General features: G+C 34.8%; 1 protein-coding gene across 9 annotated transcripts in view; it reads right to left on the minus strand.

The window, feature by feature from the left end:
* LOC123537934 (uncharacterized) overlaps positions 1–19,672 on the minus strand; it is a 102,270-nt gene that overhangs the window by 11,688 nt on the left and 70,910 nt on the right. For 8 of the 9 annotated variants that reach the window (XM_053530714.1, XM_053530715.1, XM_053530711.1 and 5 more), the window contains 3 exons: positions 17,743–17,782; positions 14,282–16,753; positions 9,904–10,676 (listed from right to left, as the gene is read on the minus strand). In XM_053530714.1, coding sequence (XP_053386689.1) covers positions 14,283–16,753; positions 17,743–17,782 — 2,511 coding nt within the window. In that variant the 3' untranslated portion in view covers positions 9,904–10,676; position 14,282. Of the gene's footprint in view, positions 1–9,903; positions 10,677–14,281; positions 16,754–17,742; positions 17,783–19,672 lie in introns of those variants that run through there. The other variant, XM_053530713.1, reaches the window with a different exon arrangement.

A 19,672-nucleotide genomic window follows, 5' to 3' on the forward strand; every position in this document is an offset into this window, starting at 1 on the left:
TGCCATCCAGGTTCACATGTTGAGTACAGTTTCTGAGAAAGTTGCTGATCCAACTATGTAGTTTCCCTCTCACACCATAGAACTCTAGCTTATGAAGACGCCTTAAGTAAAGGACCTTGTTAAAGGCCTTTGAAAAATCCAGCAGAATCACATCAGTCGGTCCCATGGAGTCGCTATTGCTGGTCAGGTCTTGTATCGTGATTATCAACTGGGTCTCACAGGATCTTTGGTTCCTGAAGCCGTGTTGAGCATCAGGTAAAACTGATTTGTAACCTTAAATGTCATGTAAAACAGTATTTGTTAAAAATAACTTCTATTTTCTTTTAGTGGTAGTACATATTGTGCTTATTATAAAAGTATTAAGTGTGTTCTAAGACTGCATATAAAACAAAATGGTGAAGGTATATAACAAAAGGGTCATTATAACAGTAGCTTGATTTGAGATGCTGTATTTGGCTAGCATGAACTTTACAAGGCCAAATGTTATTTGGCACTTGCGCCCCTCATGTGATCCGACCTGGCAAAGTCTCTTTAAGCATATAGCATCCAAGATAAAGCTACTTATATAATAATCTTATTGTCATATATAAGATAGTGGTTTACAAAGAAATAATATTACTTCATCTCTTGTCTATCACTTCCACCAAACGTTTCATTTATATACTGTAAATTGTGTCCATAGGACATGCCCCAACAAACGGTGTCATCTTCAATATAGCAAAAACTATCAAAGGGTCAAAACTGTGGTAAAGACAGTCACAGGAAAAAAGTTAATCTATGGTCATCTGTATATCAAGTTTGATCATCTGTGGCAGTTTGAAGCAAATCTGGCTAATAGTGTGGGAGAAGTTAGACACACAAGCTTTACACTATCATAGGGTCATAACTGTGGTAAAAATAGTCACACAAAATATTCCTTCCTTAATGGTCATCTATACATAAAGGTTGATCATCAATGAAAGTTAGAAGCAAATCAGATTAATAGTGTGGAAGGGGTTAAATACACAAGAATATTCTCTATATTCGTTACAGCAAAAACTATCAAAGGGCCATAACTGCGGTAAAATAGTCACAGAAAAATCTTTCCTTTATGGTAAACTACACACCAAGCTTGTTGATCTGTGAAAGTTTAAAAAGTGTGAGAGAAGTTGGACACACAATATTTCATAAATGTGAGATATGTATAACTTACATACAGGCCTCAAAAGAGTTTAGAGGTCATAGCGTCTGCATTACTCCAATGGCGTATTTTAAACAAAGGGAATTAACGTAAAGAAACAACTTTTAATCTATCAGTATACTTAATTTTAACAGATCAGATTTACCCGTATCTCAGAAATGATATGTTTAATCTGGTTGGGCACACTAAAGAGACTTACATAGGTACTCTGTATAATATAATAGAATATGCTAAAGTGCATAGTTATACACCTCACCCACATTTTTGGCTGGTAAAATGAAAGTAATTCATTTTTCATCGTACAAATGGTGTAATTGTCTTTCCTAAATGTGTACAATTATTATAATACAAAAATAAGAGCACCTGTGTGTTGTATTCTTTGTCAATGAACCCATAGTTTAGTGAGATTGTAATGAAATACCCGGTCGGAAAATAAAACAAAAGGGTCATGATGACCCTGGATCGCTCACTTGAGTAATATGAGGTACATGTTTCAAATGTTAAACTGATGAGTTTTAGAAGGTTTTTTTGGAAGATTTTCCGATGTACAATCAAGTAACCTGGGGCGGTGCCAATTTTACCCCGGGGGTCATGATTTGAACATAGTTTGTAGAAGTCTACTAGGCAATGTTACATATCAAATATCTAAGATTTAGGCCTTCTGGTTTATTTTTAGCAAATGTATGAAGATTTCCCTATGTACAATCAAGTAACCCCTGGGGCGGGGTCAATTTTACCCTGGGGGGTCAAGATTTGAACAAATTTTGTAGAGGTTCACTAGGCAATGCTACATCACAAATATCAAAGCTCTAGGCCTTCTGGTTTATTTTTAGAAAATTTTGAAGATTTTTCTATGTACAATCAAGTAATCCCAAGGGGCCAATTTGACCCCGGGGCCATGATTTGAAATTTTTTTATAGAAGTCTACTAGGCAATGCTACATGTCAAATATCTAAGATCTAGGCCTTCTGGTTTATTTTTAGAAAAAATTTTGAAGATTTTCCTATGTAAAATCAAGTGACCCCTGGGGCGGGATCAATTTTGACCCCGGGGGTCATGATTTGAACAAATGTTGTAGAGGTCTACTAGGCAATGCAACTTGTGAAATATCTAAGCTCTAAACCTTCTGGTTTATTTTTAGAATTTTTTTGAAGATTTTCCTATGTAAAATCAAGTGACCCTGGGGTGGGGTCAATTTTGACCCCAGGGTCATGATTTGAACAACCTTAGTAGAAGTCTACCAGGCAATGCTACATGTCAAATATCTAAGATCTAGGCCTTCTGGTTTAGGGTTCAGGTTTTTGAGAAGAAGATTTTTGAAAATTTTCCTATGTAAAATCAAGTGACCCCTGGGGCGGGGTTAATTTTGACTCCGGGGTCATGATTTGAACAAACTTGGTAGAAGTCCACTAGGCAATGCTTTACACCAAATATCTAAGCTCTAGACTTCTGATTTTTAAGAAGAAGATTTTTAAAGATTTACTTTTGATTGCCATGGCAACCAGAATTCTGCATGGAATTCAATTCTTTGAATAAATTTTGTAGAGCTTTACCCAAGGAACATTCCTGTGAAGCTTGGATGAAATTGGCCTAGCGGTTTATGAGGAGATGTCGTTTAAAGTAAACTGACGACGGACGACCAACGACGGACGCCGGACGGTGAGTGATCAGAATAGCTCACTCTGAGCCTTTGGCTCTTGCGAGCTAAACACGTATACTAGCAATAATTGTGTTCTCTATTTATTTTATTCCATACACATAGAAGATCTGGCGACTATATTAATATGTCGTTTGTCACACACAATGCAGAAAGTCTACATCACTGTTTTTATGGCACATGTCCAGTGTCAGGCTAGGAAGAACAGATTAAATGAACAACTTTAGCATTGTATGGTGCAAAAAGGGGGGCAACTTCATTTCCAAGTGTTTTAGTGCAATACACATGGAAAACCTTAAGTGTTTTATATGGATTAAAACTGGAAAACTCTTCTTACATTATTATTATTATTATTATTATTATTAATATTATCATCATCATCATCATCATCATTATCATCATCATCATTTATTTTTACTATTTTTACTATATTAATATGTCTTTCGCCACACAAAATACAGAAAGTCTACATCACTGTTATTTTGGCTCCTGCTCAGTGTCAGGCTAGGTAGAACAGATTGGATGAACAACTGGAAAACTCTACTTACATTATTATTATTATTATTTAAATCATTATCATCATCATCAGCAGCAGCAGCAGCAGCAGCAGCATTTATTATAACTATTATTACTTTATTTATATGTCTTTTATCACACACAATGCAGAAAGTCTACATCACTGTTTTTGGCAACTGCCCAGTGTCAGGCTAGGTAGAACAGATTAAACGATCAACTTTAGCATTGTATGGTGCAAAAAGGCGGACAACTTCATTCCCAAGCGACGCGGAAAACCTTAAGTGTTGTATGGGGCAAGAAACTGGAAAGCTCTTCTTACATTATTATCATTATTATTATTATCATTATCATCATCATCATCATTTATTTTTACTATTTTTAGCTTACCTGTCACATAGTGACAGGGTGAGCTTTTGTGATCGCCCTTCGTCCGTCGTCCGTCCGTCCGTCCGTCCACAATTTCTGGTGAACAAGATAGAGACCACATTTTGCAGGCAATTTTGATCAAACTTTCGAAAATTGGCCAGATCCCATCATGGGTTCTAGAGTTATTGCCCCTTAAAGGGCCAGAATTTGCTATTTTTGTGCGTCAACAATTACTTGTCTGCACGATAGTGGTTTCATTTATGATTTTATTTTAACCAAACTTGCATACAACTTGTATCACCATAAAATCTTGGTTCCTTTCTCGAACTGGCCAGATCCCGTTATGGGTTCCAGAGTTATGGCCCCTGAAGGGCCAAAATTAGCTTTTTTGACCTTGTCTGCACAATAGCAGCTTTATTTATAATTTGATTTTTACCAATGTTGCTCACAACTTGTATCACCATAAGATCTTGGTTCCTTTCTTGAACTGGCCAGATTCCATTGTGGGTTCCAGAGTTATGGCCCCTGAAAGGGCCAGAATTGGCTATTTTGACCTTGTCTGCATAATAGCAGCTTCATTTATGAATTGAATTTAACCAAACTTGCACACAACTTGTATCACTCTAATATCTTGGTTCCTTTCTTGAACTGGCCATATTCCATTATGGGTTCCAGAGTTATGGCCCCTGAAAGGGCCAGAATGAACTATTTTGACCTTGTCTGCACAACAGCAGCTTCATTTATGATTTGAATTTAATCAAACTTGCACAAAACTTGTGTCACCATAAGATCTCGGTTCTTTTCTTGAACCAACCAGATCCCGTAATGGGTTCAAGAGTTACGGCCCCTGAAAGGGCCAAAATTAGCTTTTTTGACTTGTCTGCACAATAGCAGCTTTATTTATGATTTGATTTGACCAAACTTGCACACAACTTGTATCACTCTAATATCTTGGTTCCTTTCTTAAACTGGCCAGATTCGTTTATGGGTTCCAGAGTTATGGCCCCTGATAGGGCCAGAATTAGCTATTTTGACCTTGTCTGCACAATAGCAGCTTCATTTATGATTTGAACTTAATCAAACTTGCACAAAACTTATGTCACCATAAGGTCTTGGTTCTTTTCTTGAACCGGCCATATTCCTTTGTGGGTTCCAGAGTTATGGCCCCTAAAAGGGCCGAAATTAACTATTTTGACCTTGTCTGCACAATAGCAGCTTTATTTATGATTTGATTTTAACTAGTCTTGCACACAACTTGGCAGATCCTTCTTTTGTTCACTTACAATATTTTTTTTAATTACTTCCCTTTTATGTTACTATAAATAGCTTATTTAGTAACGTTTTTATTATTGGCCATAGGGAAAAGCCGAGACCACTTTTCTGTGGTACAACATGGATGTTACCTCCAATTTATAGGTGTATTTTGACATATCTGTACCTTGTAAGAATTTTTTTTCTTTTTGGTTACATTTTTCCCTTTGTTCTTCCTGTCCTTTGGACTTAGACATTTTTTCTGAGGACTTAGATTTATTTTTAATTTCTTCCCTTTGTTGTTCCTGTCCTTTGAGCTTCATCAGTCAAAAGTTTGCTCCTAACCTCCTCTGATGTAATCCTTCGGGCATGAAACTACTGGCCTGATTTATTTGAAGTAACTTTAAGAAAATTTCAACCATATTTTCTCATAATTTTTTTGATTGATCTTGATTATTTTTTTACCTTCTTGTCCTTGAGTGCAATGATAACAGGTGAGCGATATAGGGCCATTTTGGCCCTCTTGTTATTATATTAATATGTCTTTTGCCACACACAATACAGAAAGCCTAAATAGCGGTTAATTTGACTCCTGCTCAGTGTCAGGCTAGGTAGAACAGATTGGAGAAACAATTGGAAAGCTCTACTTACATTATTATTATTATTATTATTGATAATATCATCATCATCATCATCGTCGTCATCAGCAGCAGCATCATTTATTATTATTATTATTACTATATAAATATGTCTTTTGTCACACACAATGCAGAGTCCACATCACTGTTTTTTAGGCAACTGATTAAATGAACAACTTTAGCATTGCATGGTGCAAAAAGGGGGGCAACTTCATTCCCAAGTGTTTTAGTGCAATAGACATGTGAATCTTAAGTGTTGTATGGGGCCAGCAACTGGAAAACTCTACTTACATTATTATCATTATTATCATTATTATCATCATCATCATCATCATCATCATCATTATCATAATTTTGTATTACTATTATTACTTTATTAATATGTCTTTTACCACACACATTACAGAAAATCTACATCACTGTAATTTTGGCTCCTGCTCAGTGTCAGGCTAAGTAGAACAGATGGGATGAACAACTGGAAAACTGTACTTACATTATCATTATTATTATTATTGATATCATCAACATCCTCATCATCATCAGCATCATCATCATCATCAGCAGCAGCAGCACCACCACCATTTATTATTATTATTATTATTATCATTATTATCCTTTTTATCATTATTACTATTATTGATATCATTATCATCATCAGCAGCAGCAGAAGCATTTATTTTTACTATTTTTATTATATTTTAATATGTCTTTTGTCACACACAATGCAGAAAGTCTACATCACTGTTTTTTGGCACCTGCCCGGTGTCAGGCTAGGTAGAACAGATTAAATGATCAACTTTAGCATTGTATTGTGCAAAAAGGGGAGGGGGTGGGGGGGGGGGGCAACTTCTTTCCCAAGTGTTTTAGTGCAGTATGGAGCCATAAACTAGAATACTCTACTTACATTATTATCATCAGCATCATCATCATCATCATAATCATCATTTATTATTTTTATTTTTACTTTATTACTATGTCTTTTACCACATACAATACAGAAAGTCTACATCACTGTTATTTTGGCTCCTGCTCAGTGTCAGCCTAGGTAGAACAGATAGGATTAAAAACTGGAAAACTCTACTTACAGTATCATTATCATTATTATTATTATTATTATTATTATTATGATTGATATCATCATCATCATCATCATCAGCAGCAGCAGCAGCAGCAGCATCAGCAACATTTATAATTATTATTTTCATTATCATTATCATTATTATTATTATTGATATCATTATTATCATCATCTTCAGCAGCAGCAGCAGCATCATCATTTATTTTCACTTTTATTATTAAATTTAATATGTCTTTTTTCACACACAATGCAGAAAGTCTACGTCACAGTTTTTTTGGCACCTGCCCAGTGTCAGGCTATGTAGAACAGATTAAATGATCAACTATAGCATTGTATGGTGCAAAAAGGGGGGCAATGTCATTCCCAAGTGATTTAGTGTAACAGACATGGAGACCCTTAAGTGTTGTACGGGGCCAGAAACTGGAAAACTCTACTTACATTATTATCATCATCACCATCATTATCATCATTTATTATTACTATTATTACTTCATTTACATGTCTTTTACCATACACAATACAGAAAGTCTACATCACTGTTATTTTGTCTTCTGCTCAGTGTCAGGCAAGGTTGAACAGATTAAACGATCAACTTTAGCATTGTATGGTGCAAAAAGGCAACAATGATGAACAACTGGAACAGTCTACTTACATTATTATTATTATTATTATTATTGATATCATCATCATCATTACAAGTATCATCACCATCACCATAATCATCGTCAGCATCATTTATTATTGTTATTATTATTATTATTATCATTATTATTAATATCATTATCATCATCACTATCATCATCATCAGCAGCATTTATTTTTGGCACCTGCACAGTTTCAGGCTAGGTAGAAAAGATTAAATGATTAACTTTAGCATTGTATGGTGCAAAAATGGGGGCAACTTCATTCCCAAGTGTTTTAGTGCAATAGGCATGGAAAACCTTAACTGTTGTATGGGGCCAGAAACTGGAAAACTCTACTTACATTAATATCATTATTATTATAATCATCATATCATCATCATTATCATCATTTATTATTACTATTATTACTTTATTTATATATCATTTACCACACACAATACAGAAAGTCTACATCATTGTTATTTTGGCTCCTGCTCAGTGTCAGGCTAAGTAGAACAGATAGGATGAACAACTCGAAAACTCTACTTACATTATCATCATCATCATTTAATATTATTATTATCATTATTATTACTATTATTGATATCATTATCATCATCATCATCAGCAGCAGCAGCAGCAGCATTTATCTGTACTATTATTATTATATTTTAATATGTCTTTTGTCACACTCAATGCAGAAAGTCTACATCACTGTTTTTTTGGTACCTGCCCAGTATCAGGCTAGATATAACAGATTAAATGATCAACTTTAGCATTGTATGGTGCAAAAAAGGGGACAATTTCATTCCCAAGTGTTTTAGTGCAATAGACATGGAAAACCTTAAGTGTTGTATGGGGCCAGAAAATGGAAAACTCTACTAACATTATTATCATTATTTTTATTATTATTATTATCATCATCATTATCATCATTTATTATTAAAGTCTACATCACTGGTGTTTGGCACCTGTTCAGTGTCAGGCTAGGTAGAACAGATTAAATGATCAACTTTAGCATTGTATGGTGCAAAAACGGGGGCAACTTCATTCCCAAGTGTTTTAGTGCAATCGACCTGGAAAACCTTAAGTGTTGTATTGGGCCAGAATCTGGAAAACTCTACTTACATTATTGTCATTATTATTATTATTATTATTTATATCATCATCATCATCATCATCATTAATTATTATTATTATTAATATTATTGATATCATTATCATCATCATCAGCAGCAGCAGCATTTATTTTTACTATTTTTGATAACATTTCTGTTAAACCCCACTCTCTTCAATACTCATATTATCTGTTTAAGAGTATATGTAACCATTCTTTAGAATAGGAAAATAGAACAGCATCGTCTGCAAACAAGAACAGAAATATCTGTAATTCATCAAGTGTAAAAACATCAATTGTATCATTGTGCATTGTTCTTTCATATCATTAATGAAAAGTACAAATAGTAGATAGTAGATGGGAAAGTGGTTCCCATTGTTTAACACCCATATAACAATCAAAATAATCAGTAAGCGATCCATTTACTGTTATACGTAATTTTACACTATGCTTTGTAGCATTTTTACAACCTTTAAGTTAGATGAAACTTCATATTCTATTATTTTAAACCATATACTGTTTCTGTATGCTAAGTTGAACGCATTTTTAAAGTCAACAAATGCTGAGTACACTGTTCTTTTGTCATGTTTAATCATTTCATTGATAATAGAATTTAAGACAACTATGCAATCAACGGTAGATTTTCCCGTTCTAAAGCCAAATTGATTATCAGCTCTCGTACGTATTCGTGTATCGACTATATTGCAGATATCTTAGAAAAGTTCTAGTAAGTAGTTATTTACATCGATCAAGCTTCTCTTCTTTGGAATAGGTGCAATAATACCACTACACCATGTCCGAAGATACACTCAAGATCAGCAAATGAGTACAGGTGAAAAAGCATGCTTACATTCAATAAACATTTCGGGGATCAAAAGATCTTCTCCCTCACTTTTACCTCTTATTAATGATGATATTGCCTTAACAGCTTCATCAACAGTAAAATCAATGTCTAACTGTTCAACATGATAAACATTAAAATTAGTGCGTGATAAATTTTCTTCTTCTTCATAACCACTCGTATAAACATAGTGATTTGCATTATAGTGATTTAAAATAATCGTAAAATTCTTCAGGCGAGGTAGAATTAGTTTTATGTTTTTTCCTAATTTGTTTAATTTGTGACCAAAACTTTTGAAGCTGGTCTGTAGCAAAACTGTGATTTTTTTCTCTGCTAGATATTTAATTTAGCCCGTGCTCTCCGTTTTGTTAGTAATCTACAAGTCACCGTTATTCGCCGATCGGTTTTTCCTACATAATTTGTTTGCAAGCGAAAAGTCTCACAGTCATTATCATACTAAAGGTTTTTTAACTTCCTACTTCTATTATTGGATACATTTCTTTGCTATATAATATAATATATTCGATATATTTTAAATACCCTGATCCAAACGTGTGCCTTCTATGATTATATCATCAACAATTGACTCGATATTGAGTCATTCACAATTCAATGCATCAATATACAAATGCACAATTTCATTATTCTATGATAATGTCCTTGTAGGAACAAAATCACCATTTTCTTTATTCTGATTACATTTTAAAAACAATCCAAGTACTTAAAAGTGCGTGAGGTGAGAACGAATGCATATCGTGTATAACAAAATTATTAACAATCGTAATTAGGTCATATAATTTTTCAAGATTACACTGTTACTATTACCTGACATATGTGTGTATTGCCAATACCGGCATCCTGTCCTATTCTACCATTTACAATTTTGAGATTAGTGCTTATACAAATGTCAAGTAATTTAATACCAGATGAGTTCACGACAGTGTCGATACTGTTCCTTACTGGTAAATCAGACGTTGTAATATTTATTTTATCTTTTATTATAACTGAAATGTACTTGTCAAAATGATTAACATATTCAATAACATCCGATTTATTGCTACACCTTGCATTCAAATCCCCAATTACTGAGACTTCACCATATTGTAATAAATTTCTTATATCAAACTCTAATGTTTCAAAGAATCAAATATCGTGCATTATTAAAATGCAAAGACTTTTGATGAAGAATGTATACAAAACATATGAAAAACACTTGAAAAATATTTTACACAATTTTATCCATATAAATCCAATTTTGTCAGTTTCAACAACGGTAACACCGGATTCAATTGTTTCCTTGTAAAATAAACACTACTCCGTATCCCCTCATACATCTATCCGTCATCGATTTTGGCCGCGGTAACGCAGTAGTCTCATACTCATTAAGTTTAAGTCATCATTTTGATTCACTGAAAAAATAAACAATACACTATCAAACGCATATACAATGTTCAAAAGGTCTTCATCATTAAAACTTAATTTATTAAGACCTTCAATATTTAAACGAATGAATTGGCTTTTTTCAATGTCGCATAAATTTTTAGCCATACAATCTGGACGTGCCGCAATGTCCTTGATAGCTAAGTTTAACTGTATTTGGTCTAGCTGACATGCTCCAGCTTTTATGTTGTCAGTATCTGTGACACTCGGGGGTAATTGTTGAGGGAGTACTTGAGATCCAGAATTAGCCCGGCAGTTACAGAATTAGAATTATAAACCCGTACGTGATAATCACGTATCGAAAACTGGAATACCAGGTTAAATATAGATTTTGTAAACTTCTATTTTCACATTCAAAATGCAGAAAGCAAGGTTGGTTAACGTGAGTCTAAATAGCCTGACCTCAGATCCAATACCTAGCATTAATAGAAAATTATTTTAATCCGACTGTCATACATCCATCACTGTGACAATATCTTGATTTAAAGTCACCCATCCATCACAATAGCTGCATTTAAAGACACCCTTATCCACCACAATAGCTTGATTTAAAGACACTCATCCATCACAATAGGTTGGCTATGGCCATCCAGCCACCAAGCTTCAGTAGTCATGTTTTGCGACTAGAAACTCTAACTGTAAATGGTATAGGTGACAAATTATGTTTTTGAAGCCCGCATAAATATTTGTAAGTTAGAAGACATCGTTTCAGCATAAATTTGAGATAAATGTATAACCAAAGTGATATTCATATATACTAGTACAGTTTTCAACAGAAATCATATCCAGTGCAATATTGTGATTACTATTGTTTCATACTAAGAAATGCATTAACACTGGATTCTAACAAAATACTATGCATGTAAAACTGTCATGAGGACCTCAACATTGTTCACTGAATTTATTCCATGCAAATCTGTTAGCGTTTTGATGTCAAAAACATGTATAATTAGCAAATATTGCTTGCTGTTTAGATATACTGTACACTGACCGATATATCATTATTTCATTTGGCCAGTGTATTGTCCGTAAGTTTTGAACTGGCTCTCATTAATATTTCCGAATATTTCCGCAAATTAAAATTTCGGTATCAAAATATAACTATTGTATATACATTTCTTAACTGACATAATGCCGCATGTGGAGGTAACTGAAAGAACAAAACGTTTAGCTGACGATATCGAGGTTGTGCATTCGAGCCCTTCGTCTGATATATCTTTTCTTCAAATTTTACCTGCAAACTTAACAGGCAGGAAATTTTCTACACTTATCTGGTCAAATATATCATGATTTTTATTGTCCACTTACTGAAAGAAATACACTTGCAATCAAGTTAAAGTTTCATAAAGCTTTAAATTTATGTTAAAAAAACCCTGATAAAACAGCTGTCCAAATAGAGTATCCAAGTATCTTAGATAAAAAGAAACAATACTTGTCACAATCGTTTCAAGAACATAAATACTACAAGAGAAAACAATTAAAATTCGTGGAATATGTTACCAAAAACTGTAAAATAACAATACAATATATTTAATAAAATTTGGCCCGAGATGATCTCGAAACATTGGTAATGTGCGTGGAAGCCAGACAACTTACCACTATCGTATCTTCGGTTAACAATATAAATATGTTCAGGATATAAGTATAAGTATGAAAATGACCGAAAATATTACCAAAGATTAATGAGTGTTGCCAGGGCCATACTTACGAACAAAAGCTTAAGAAATATATACAAACAAATGAGCAGCAAATGAGATTACTTGCAAACTATTTAGTAAAAGTGCATAAGCCGTGCTATAATATATGTATTACATCTCTACAAACATAGCCTATCTTTGTTGTATCTGGTGGTGTGTTCATTTCGCATTAAATATGGAGTGTATATATTTCATATTAGGTAAACTACACACTGAAAAATGACCTTATGTTTTAAACTATATTTCATACGCTCTTTAATAAGTATCAGTAAACAGGAAAATTTTTATGAAGTTTTAAGTCCAGTTCCAGTTAAGTTTTACTATGTGTCTATATTCTCCAGCGTAACATTAGGTATAATTTTAACATAGCGGATACAGTTTTGTTTTACAAATCCCCTATGAATGTTTAAATCTTGTTTCTGATGATACACGTATTTGATGCTCAGCCCCTATTAATTAATGTGCGGATGTTTGTTTTAGAAATATGAATGTATAAATTTAGGTAGAAATTCTATAATTTTCTGAATTTCGACATCTATGATCTGAATTTTGATACCCTAACGCTTTTTGGTAAAGAAGGTAAAACGTAGCCTAAGAGTACTTGCTAGAAATCCTAAATGCTTTTTTTCTGATATTCAAAGCAAACAAATATGCAATTTCAGTAGTAGAACAACACCGCGTTTTTGTAAACCTTTTACCCAATCGCGAAAAGCAGATAAATAGTATTATTTTGGTATCTGTAGAAGACACTGATAAATGGCGCTGCCAAGAGAACATCTGGACTTATGTTTCTTTCCAGAAAGTATTTTCAAAGCCTTGGAGAAAAAGTCACAGGGATTCATGTCAGGTAAATAAGGCGGATGGTTTACAGCTTCCACCTTTTCAGAAGCCAAAAAAGACTTAACAAATCGCACTTATTAGAGGAGGCGTTGTCGTGTATAAGATGGTATCCTGACCCTCCTTTGCTTGGACGTTTCTTATTGTAAAATTCAAACATTAGTAAAGCAATTAGTAATGTACTAGACAGTTAAGCATAATTACTTTAATGTGATTTAATAACTATTCAAATGGGTTTCAATACAGAAACTATTTAAACTTTAGCTAGCATTTTACATTTTGTTATAGTTTAGGCAGTGGAACTAAAAATGCAAACTTCAAGTAAGAACTATACAAACATATTGTTTCCCTTGCGTAAAGTGGGCTTAGGGTAAGTCTCTATATAATTGTGCAATTTCTATCTAGTCACAAAATTCTTTAAACTACAATATGCCTCTCTATGTTATGTCATGCCACCAACAGGAAGGACCACAATGGAAATAAGAGGTTTTTGTTGTTGTTGTTTTGTGTGTGTGTGTGTGTGTGTGTGTGTGTGTGTGTGTGTGTGTGACTTAAGTGATAGTATGCCTTTTTATGACTGTTTATAAGTTTATGTGTGTATTTAATTTATGTTTTACTTGCTTTACATGTTGTTTTAAATGTTGTTTTAAATGCCCATGTATGTGCATGCTTTACCGAAATCTACCTACCTACATACATAAACACTAAGGGCGCCCATTAGTTAGACGTTAGAACTACATAAGAATTCCATTAATATCTAAAAATGTGCCATGGTATTTTGAGGACATTTTTCTGTGTCTCATTTCCTTACATACTGTTTATTCCACACTAAACTGTTTACGTTGGAATTAGTTCAACCCCAAATTTTAAAACTGATATCAGGCTTTTTGACATTCCCTAAACATAATCACTAATCACTGTCATTTTCAAAATTAAAGTCAACCAATGTTTTTTCCTATAGATCACTTGAGTGGACTGCAAGTATGATTCTTTAGTTGGAAAAATATCGAAAAGCTTTAGGATTTAATAATCATACTTACCTTATACTATTCCATCAACAATGTTTCTAATCCCATCCCACTGAATACTCAGAGTCGGACAGCTTTGCATAACTTGAACTAAAACATCCAATGTAGCCATGTTTGGTATTTGGTGGCTCCATTCTTTCAACATGTAATAAATTTTCATCAACGTGCTATTCGGATGATCTTCAACAATGTGTTCTATCTGTACTCGTGTAAGGCCAAGCTCGTAGCCAAGTAACTGCCAGTTCTCGCCTATGCAGTGTGATAATTTGCTTAATAGTTTGTCATTCAACTGTGTGTTTGGAACAAATATTAGATTTTTGCAATCTTGAAACCATTCCAATTTTGCTTCCTCTGCGTACAAGTCATGAGTCGACACATCTGGGCAGGCAATAAGCTTATTGCCATCTAGCTGGGCAACTGATTCTGTATTGATGCTACCATTCTGGCCATGGCTCTCATGGTTGCATCTGAACTGAAGTATATATGGTTGAATGTGTTCTGTATCATCTTGAAGTTTTCGAAATTCATGGATGATTACTGCTTCAGAAAATCGCTTGAAAATATCAGCTTGCTTACCGTCAACATCTAACGATGGAATTAGACTGACAACCGTCAACTCGATGCCACTGTACTTCATTTCCGCTACTCCTGCATGATTTGCGTTAAGTCTAACAACGCATATGTCTGCAAAAATGAGAGATTGTCTGCCTGTATGCACAATTGGCCATTTAGCTATTACCGCAGCAATATAACGATGGTATATTGTCGGGACAATTTGTGAAAGTTCAAAAAACATCACAAGCCGAATACGTGATTGCTTCTTTCCCTGGAGAAACTCTTGTATGTCTGCTTTCTTTGAATGATCTCTCAGCAAGCTTGGAACAATATACCAGCCTAGTGCCGATGAGGTTCCAGTTGTTTCATCAAATTGTTTTGCTTCTGATATAATGTGATGCTTTGTCAGAAAGGCAAGAAGTATATCTCTATATTGGTGAAAAAGGTTTGCTTTATTTTCAAACTGACTCCATTGCCATTCAATGAGCTTTTTCTCCAACCTTGCCTCTGTAAGTAACTTCTTCCAAATTGGTCTTATTTCCGGATCAGTCAAACAGAAACGCTCACTAGTAATAAGCGTCTTGAATGCATCGATAAGATATTGCGGATCGAGAACAACATATTGTGATATTGGTTCTTCATCAAAGTAAACAAATGTGCCTTTACTGTGATGGTATCGCAGGAACAACTTCGCCTGTTCCAAACTACGTAACGGAAATTCGTTTTCACTATCAATAGCCATTACATGATCTAAAGAAAGTATTTTGAGGTGTTTTTTCTCTTTGAGAGACTTTTCAAGCTGAATCCATTTTGCAGGTATTTCAAGAATATTTGTTTCCTCATTTCCAATTTTACCAATGGTTTCTTTTAAAGCTGCAACAGATGCATCTTGAGGGTCAGTATTATCGACCGGAAAGTCGTCGGGATGCAAATGCATGAGCATTTTTGTACCATCAAACAGTTGTCTAACATCATCGAAGTAATTCTTTATAAACCGTCGTTTCTCATCTGCGTTTCCCCTGACCTGATCTTTGTGTGTACCTACTAGAATTACTTTTGGTTGCGTACCGTCTGCTGACCCTACAAATGAATGGATAGACTGCATCCAAAATTGTAGGAAGAATTCCATGTTTCTGTTATTCGACTCTGCAGGGAATTCGTCATCAAAAACAACTGTTTTGAGATCCAAGGAGAGGTCAAATACTAAAAGATAAATTGCCCTTCTGCTATGAAAAATCGTATGAGTAGCGTAGAAAATATACTGTCCACCAAAATCCCATATGTCAAATGTTGCTGGCATGTTCACAGGCGATTTAGACGTTTTCTTACTTAAAGCTTTTGAGAACGAATCAATTTCTTTGTTCGTTAGGACTCTTTTGGCTTTTTCATTGCCATCATCTGCCCGATAATTGCTTTCGGAGGCATTCCCAAAATCAGATAATTTGCCAGTGCAATCTTGTTTCCGATTTTGATCTGTATCATATACACTTTGTCCTAAAGGCTTATACGTGGTTTTTATTGAGCGGGTCGGTTGTTGTTTGCGTTTTTGCTTATCTGATATTGAATTTTCTTGAAGTGCTACGGCTTGTAAAGGTTGCTGGACTTCAACATGTTTTTCCCCTTTTAACTCTTTGTTCAATGCAGCTGAAACCAAACGTTTGACAATATCAGATTTTTCACCCTCTGTTTTTCGGTATGTAAATTGTCCACCATCTTTTTTATAACATGTGTAATGTTCGATTTCTATACCATTGGTACTTTTAACACCTCTCACGTTCTGTCCAAGCAGTCTCTTAGTTAAAGAAGTTTTTCCTTGCTTGTAGTTTCCAACGATATTTACTCTTACAGACCTGTCTTGCTCTATACCATCTTTCAGCGCTTTCTCATACAAATCTAATATATATGGATCTAATTTCATTTCACCTGGAACTAAAACAAGAAACATCCTTAAAACCAATAGGTTCTAGCCGAAGTACGATTATTGCATATTAAAAGCACAAAAGCGGCATTCATCGACTAGGCACATACATCGTCTTAGTATTGAAACTTCCAAAGAAGTTTCGTAGCCCTAGAACGTACTTTGTTAAGAAACAACAAGAAATAATCTGACCAGAAAAAGAAGACAATAACTTAAGAGTGAACTTCCTACGAATTTTTGCTGAAATCCAGCCCGGGGTTGCTAAGTAATTCTCCGGATAAGGATGTCGCTCTAATTTACTTACGTTGAATAATCAAAGGCCAATAACTCGAAAAACCCGTACATAAAGAAAAAATCACATCTCCTCTTTTGAGTGAAGTTTCCTAGTATGAATTTTTAGGGAATTCCAGCCAGTGCTGGGGGAAAACTCATGACAAGTAATGGTGCTACAGTTTACTTATGCTGAATAATCAAAGCGGAGAGAAGTTACTCTGGACAAAATTTGAGGAACTGACGGATGGAAAAAGCAGCGACTTGCATGTTCCCAATTTTTGGGAGCATAATAATAAGTCGGAAGAATCTATGTATTTTTAATTAATTCTACTGTTTTCTGAGTTTTTGTCGAAAAGTGTCCAGGATGCAATAATCGGCACTCTCGACAGAATCTTCGAGAAAATGTTTAGTTTATCTCGTACATGTATGTTAAGTTGATAGACAAAGTTTTAATAGGTCTCGTTTATTTTATTTTCTTTTATAAGCATTCTGTGTTGTCTATAAGATTACCTGTTGAATATGTGATTAACTGTATAACTGATACTGCGTTGTTTTTTCTGTCAATAAAGAAGACGTGCCGAAGTATAAGAATAATCCCAAATGTTATATTATTGTAGCATATATACTTTGATTTTGTTAAATGTCACGACAATAAGGAGTAGACAGCGGCTGTAAATGATAACTAACTATAAACAATACTTTAAAGTATCGTATAAATATACCATACCTGAGAACTTTTCCGATATTTCTTGAAAAGTGTCAATTATCTATAATAATGAAATAAAAATAAGTTTAGCTTATAATAATTTATTTTAGCTCGACTATGATGAAAGCTTCAAGTTAATCTGAATCACTTTTGAGTCAAATTTAATACCCGCCGGTATGGAGACAGTCAACCAGACACGATATGAAACAAGAGGGTCATGAATACCCTGGATCGCTCACCAGAGTAATATGAGCTACATGTTTCAAATGTCAAACTGATGATGTTTAGAAATTTTTTGGAAAATTTTCCGATGTACAATCAAGTAACCCCTGGGGCGGGGCCAATTTTACCCCGAAGGTCACGATTTGAGCAAATTTGTAGAAGTCTAATAGGCAATGTTACATATCGAATATCTAAGATCTAGGCCTTCTGGTTTATTTTACGCAAATTTATGAAGATTTCCCTATGTACAATCAAGTAACCCCCGGGCTGGGTCAATTTGTCCCTTGGGGGGTATCAAGATTTGAACAAATTTTGTAGAGGTCCACTAGGCAATGCTACATGTCAAATATCTAAGCTCTAGGCCTTCTAGTTTATTTTTAGAAAATTTTGAAGATTTTTTTATGTACAATCAAGTAACCACATGGGGCGGGGTCAATTTGACCTCGAGGGTCATGATTTGAACAAGTTTTGTAGAAGTCTACTAGGCAATGCTACATGTCAAATATCTCAGATCTAGGCCTTTTGGTTTATTTTAAGAAAAAATTTGAAGACTTTCCTATGTAAAATCAAGTGACCCCTGGGGCGGGGTCAATTTTGACCCTGGGGGTCATGATTTGAACAAATGTTGTAGAGATCTACTAGGCAATGCTACATGTGAAATATCTAAACTCTAGGCCTTCTGGTTTATTTTAAGAAAATTTTTGAAGATTTTCATATGTAAAATCAAGTGACCCCCAGGGCGGGATCAATTTTGACCCCGGGGTCATGATTTGAACAACTTTAGTAGAAATCCACTAGGCAATGCTACATGTCAAATATCTAAGCTCTAGGGCTTCTGCTTTTTGAGAAGAAGATTTTTTAAGATTTTCCTATGTAAAATCAAGTGACCCCTGGGGCGGGGTCATTATTTGAACAAATTTTGTAGAGATCCACTAGGCAATGCTACATGTAAAATATCTAAGCTCTATGCCTTTTGGTTTATTTTTAGAAATTTTTTAAGGTTTTCATATGTAAAATCAAGTGACCCCAGGGGCGGGATCAATTTTGACCCCGGGGTCATGATTTGAACAACTTTAGTAGAGGTCTACTAGGCAATGCTACATGTCAAATATTTAAGGTCTAGGGCCTCTGGTTTTTGAGAAGAAGACTTTTTAAGATTTTTCTATGTAAAATCAAGTGACTCCTGGGGCGGGATTAATTTTGACCCCGGAGTCATGACTTGAACAAACTTGGTAGAGATCCACTAGGCAATGCTTCACACCAAGTGTCTAAGCTCCAGGGCTTCTGGTTTTTGAGAAGAAGATTTTTTAAGTTTTTCCTTTCGGTTGCCATGGCAACCAGAGTTCTGCATGGAATTCAATTCTTTGAACACTTTTTAAAGAAGACCGTCCAAGAAACATCCCTGTGAAGTTTCATCAAAATTGGCCTGTTGGTTTAGGAGATGTTGTTTAAAGGAAAGTGTGGACGGACGACGGACGTACAACGGACGGACGGACGCCGGACGGTGAGCGATCACAATACCTCACCCCGAGCACTTTGTGCTCAGATGAGCTAAAAAAAACAAACAACAAACAACATGAAAATCGTATCCCCAATCCCCCTTTAACTTTTCCCTTTCCAATTTTTGAGGACCATGTGCGCGCAGCTGCACATTTTACGTAAAGCTAGTTACGCTCCTGGAAATAGAAAACGAGCTCAAGCTAGATTTGGTTTATCCACGCTGTTCTGA

The sequence above is a fragment of the Mercenaria mercenaria genome, chromosome 18 (genome assembly GCF_021730395.1).
Source record: "Mercenaria mercenaria strain notata chromosome 18, MADL_Memer_1, whole genome shotgun sequence".
NCBI lineage: Eukaryota > Metazoa > Mollusca > Bivalvia > Venerida > Veneridae > Mercenaria > Mercenaria mercenaria.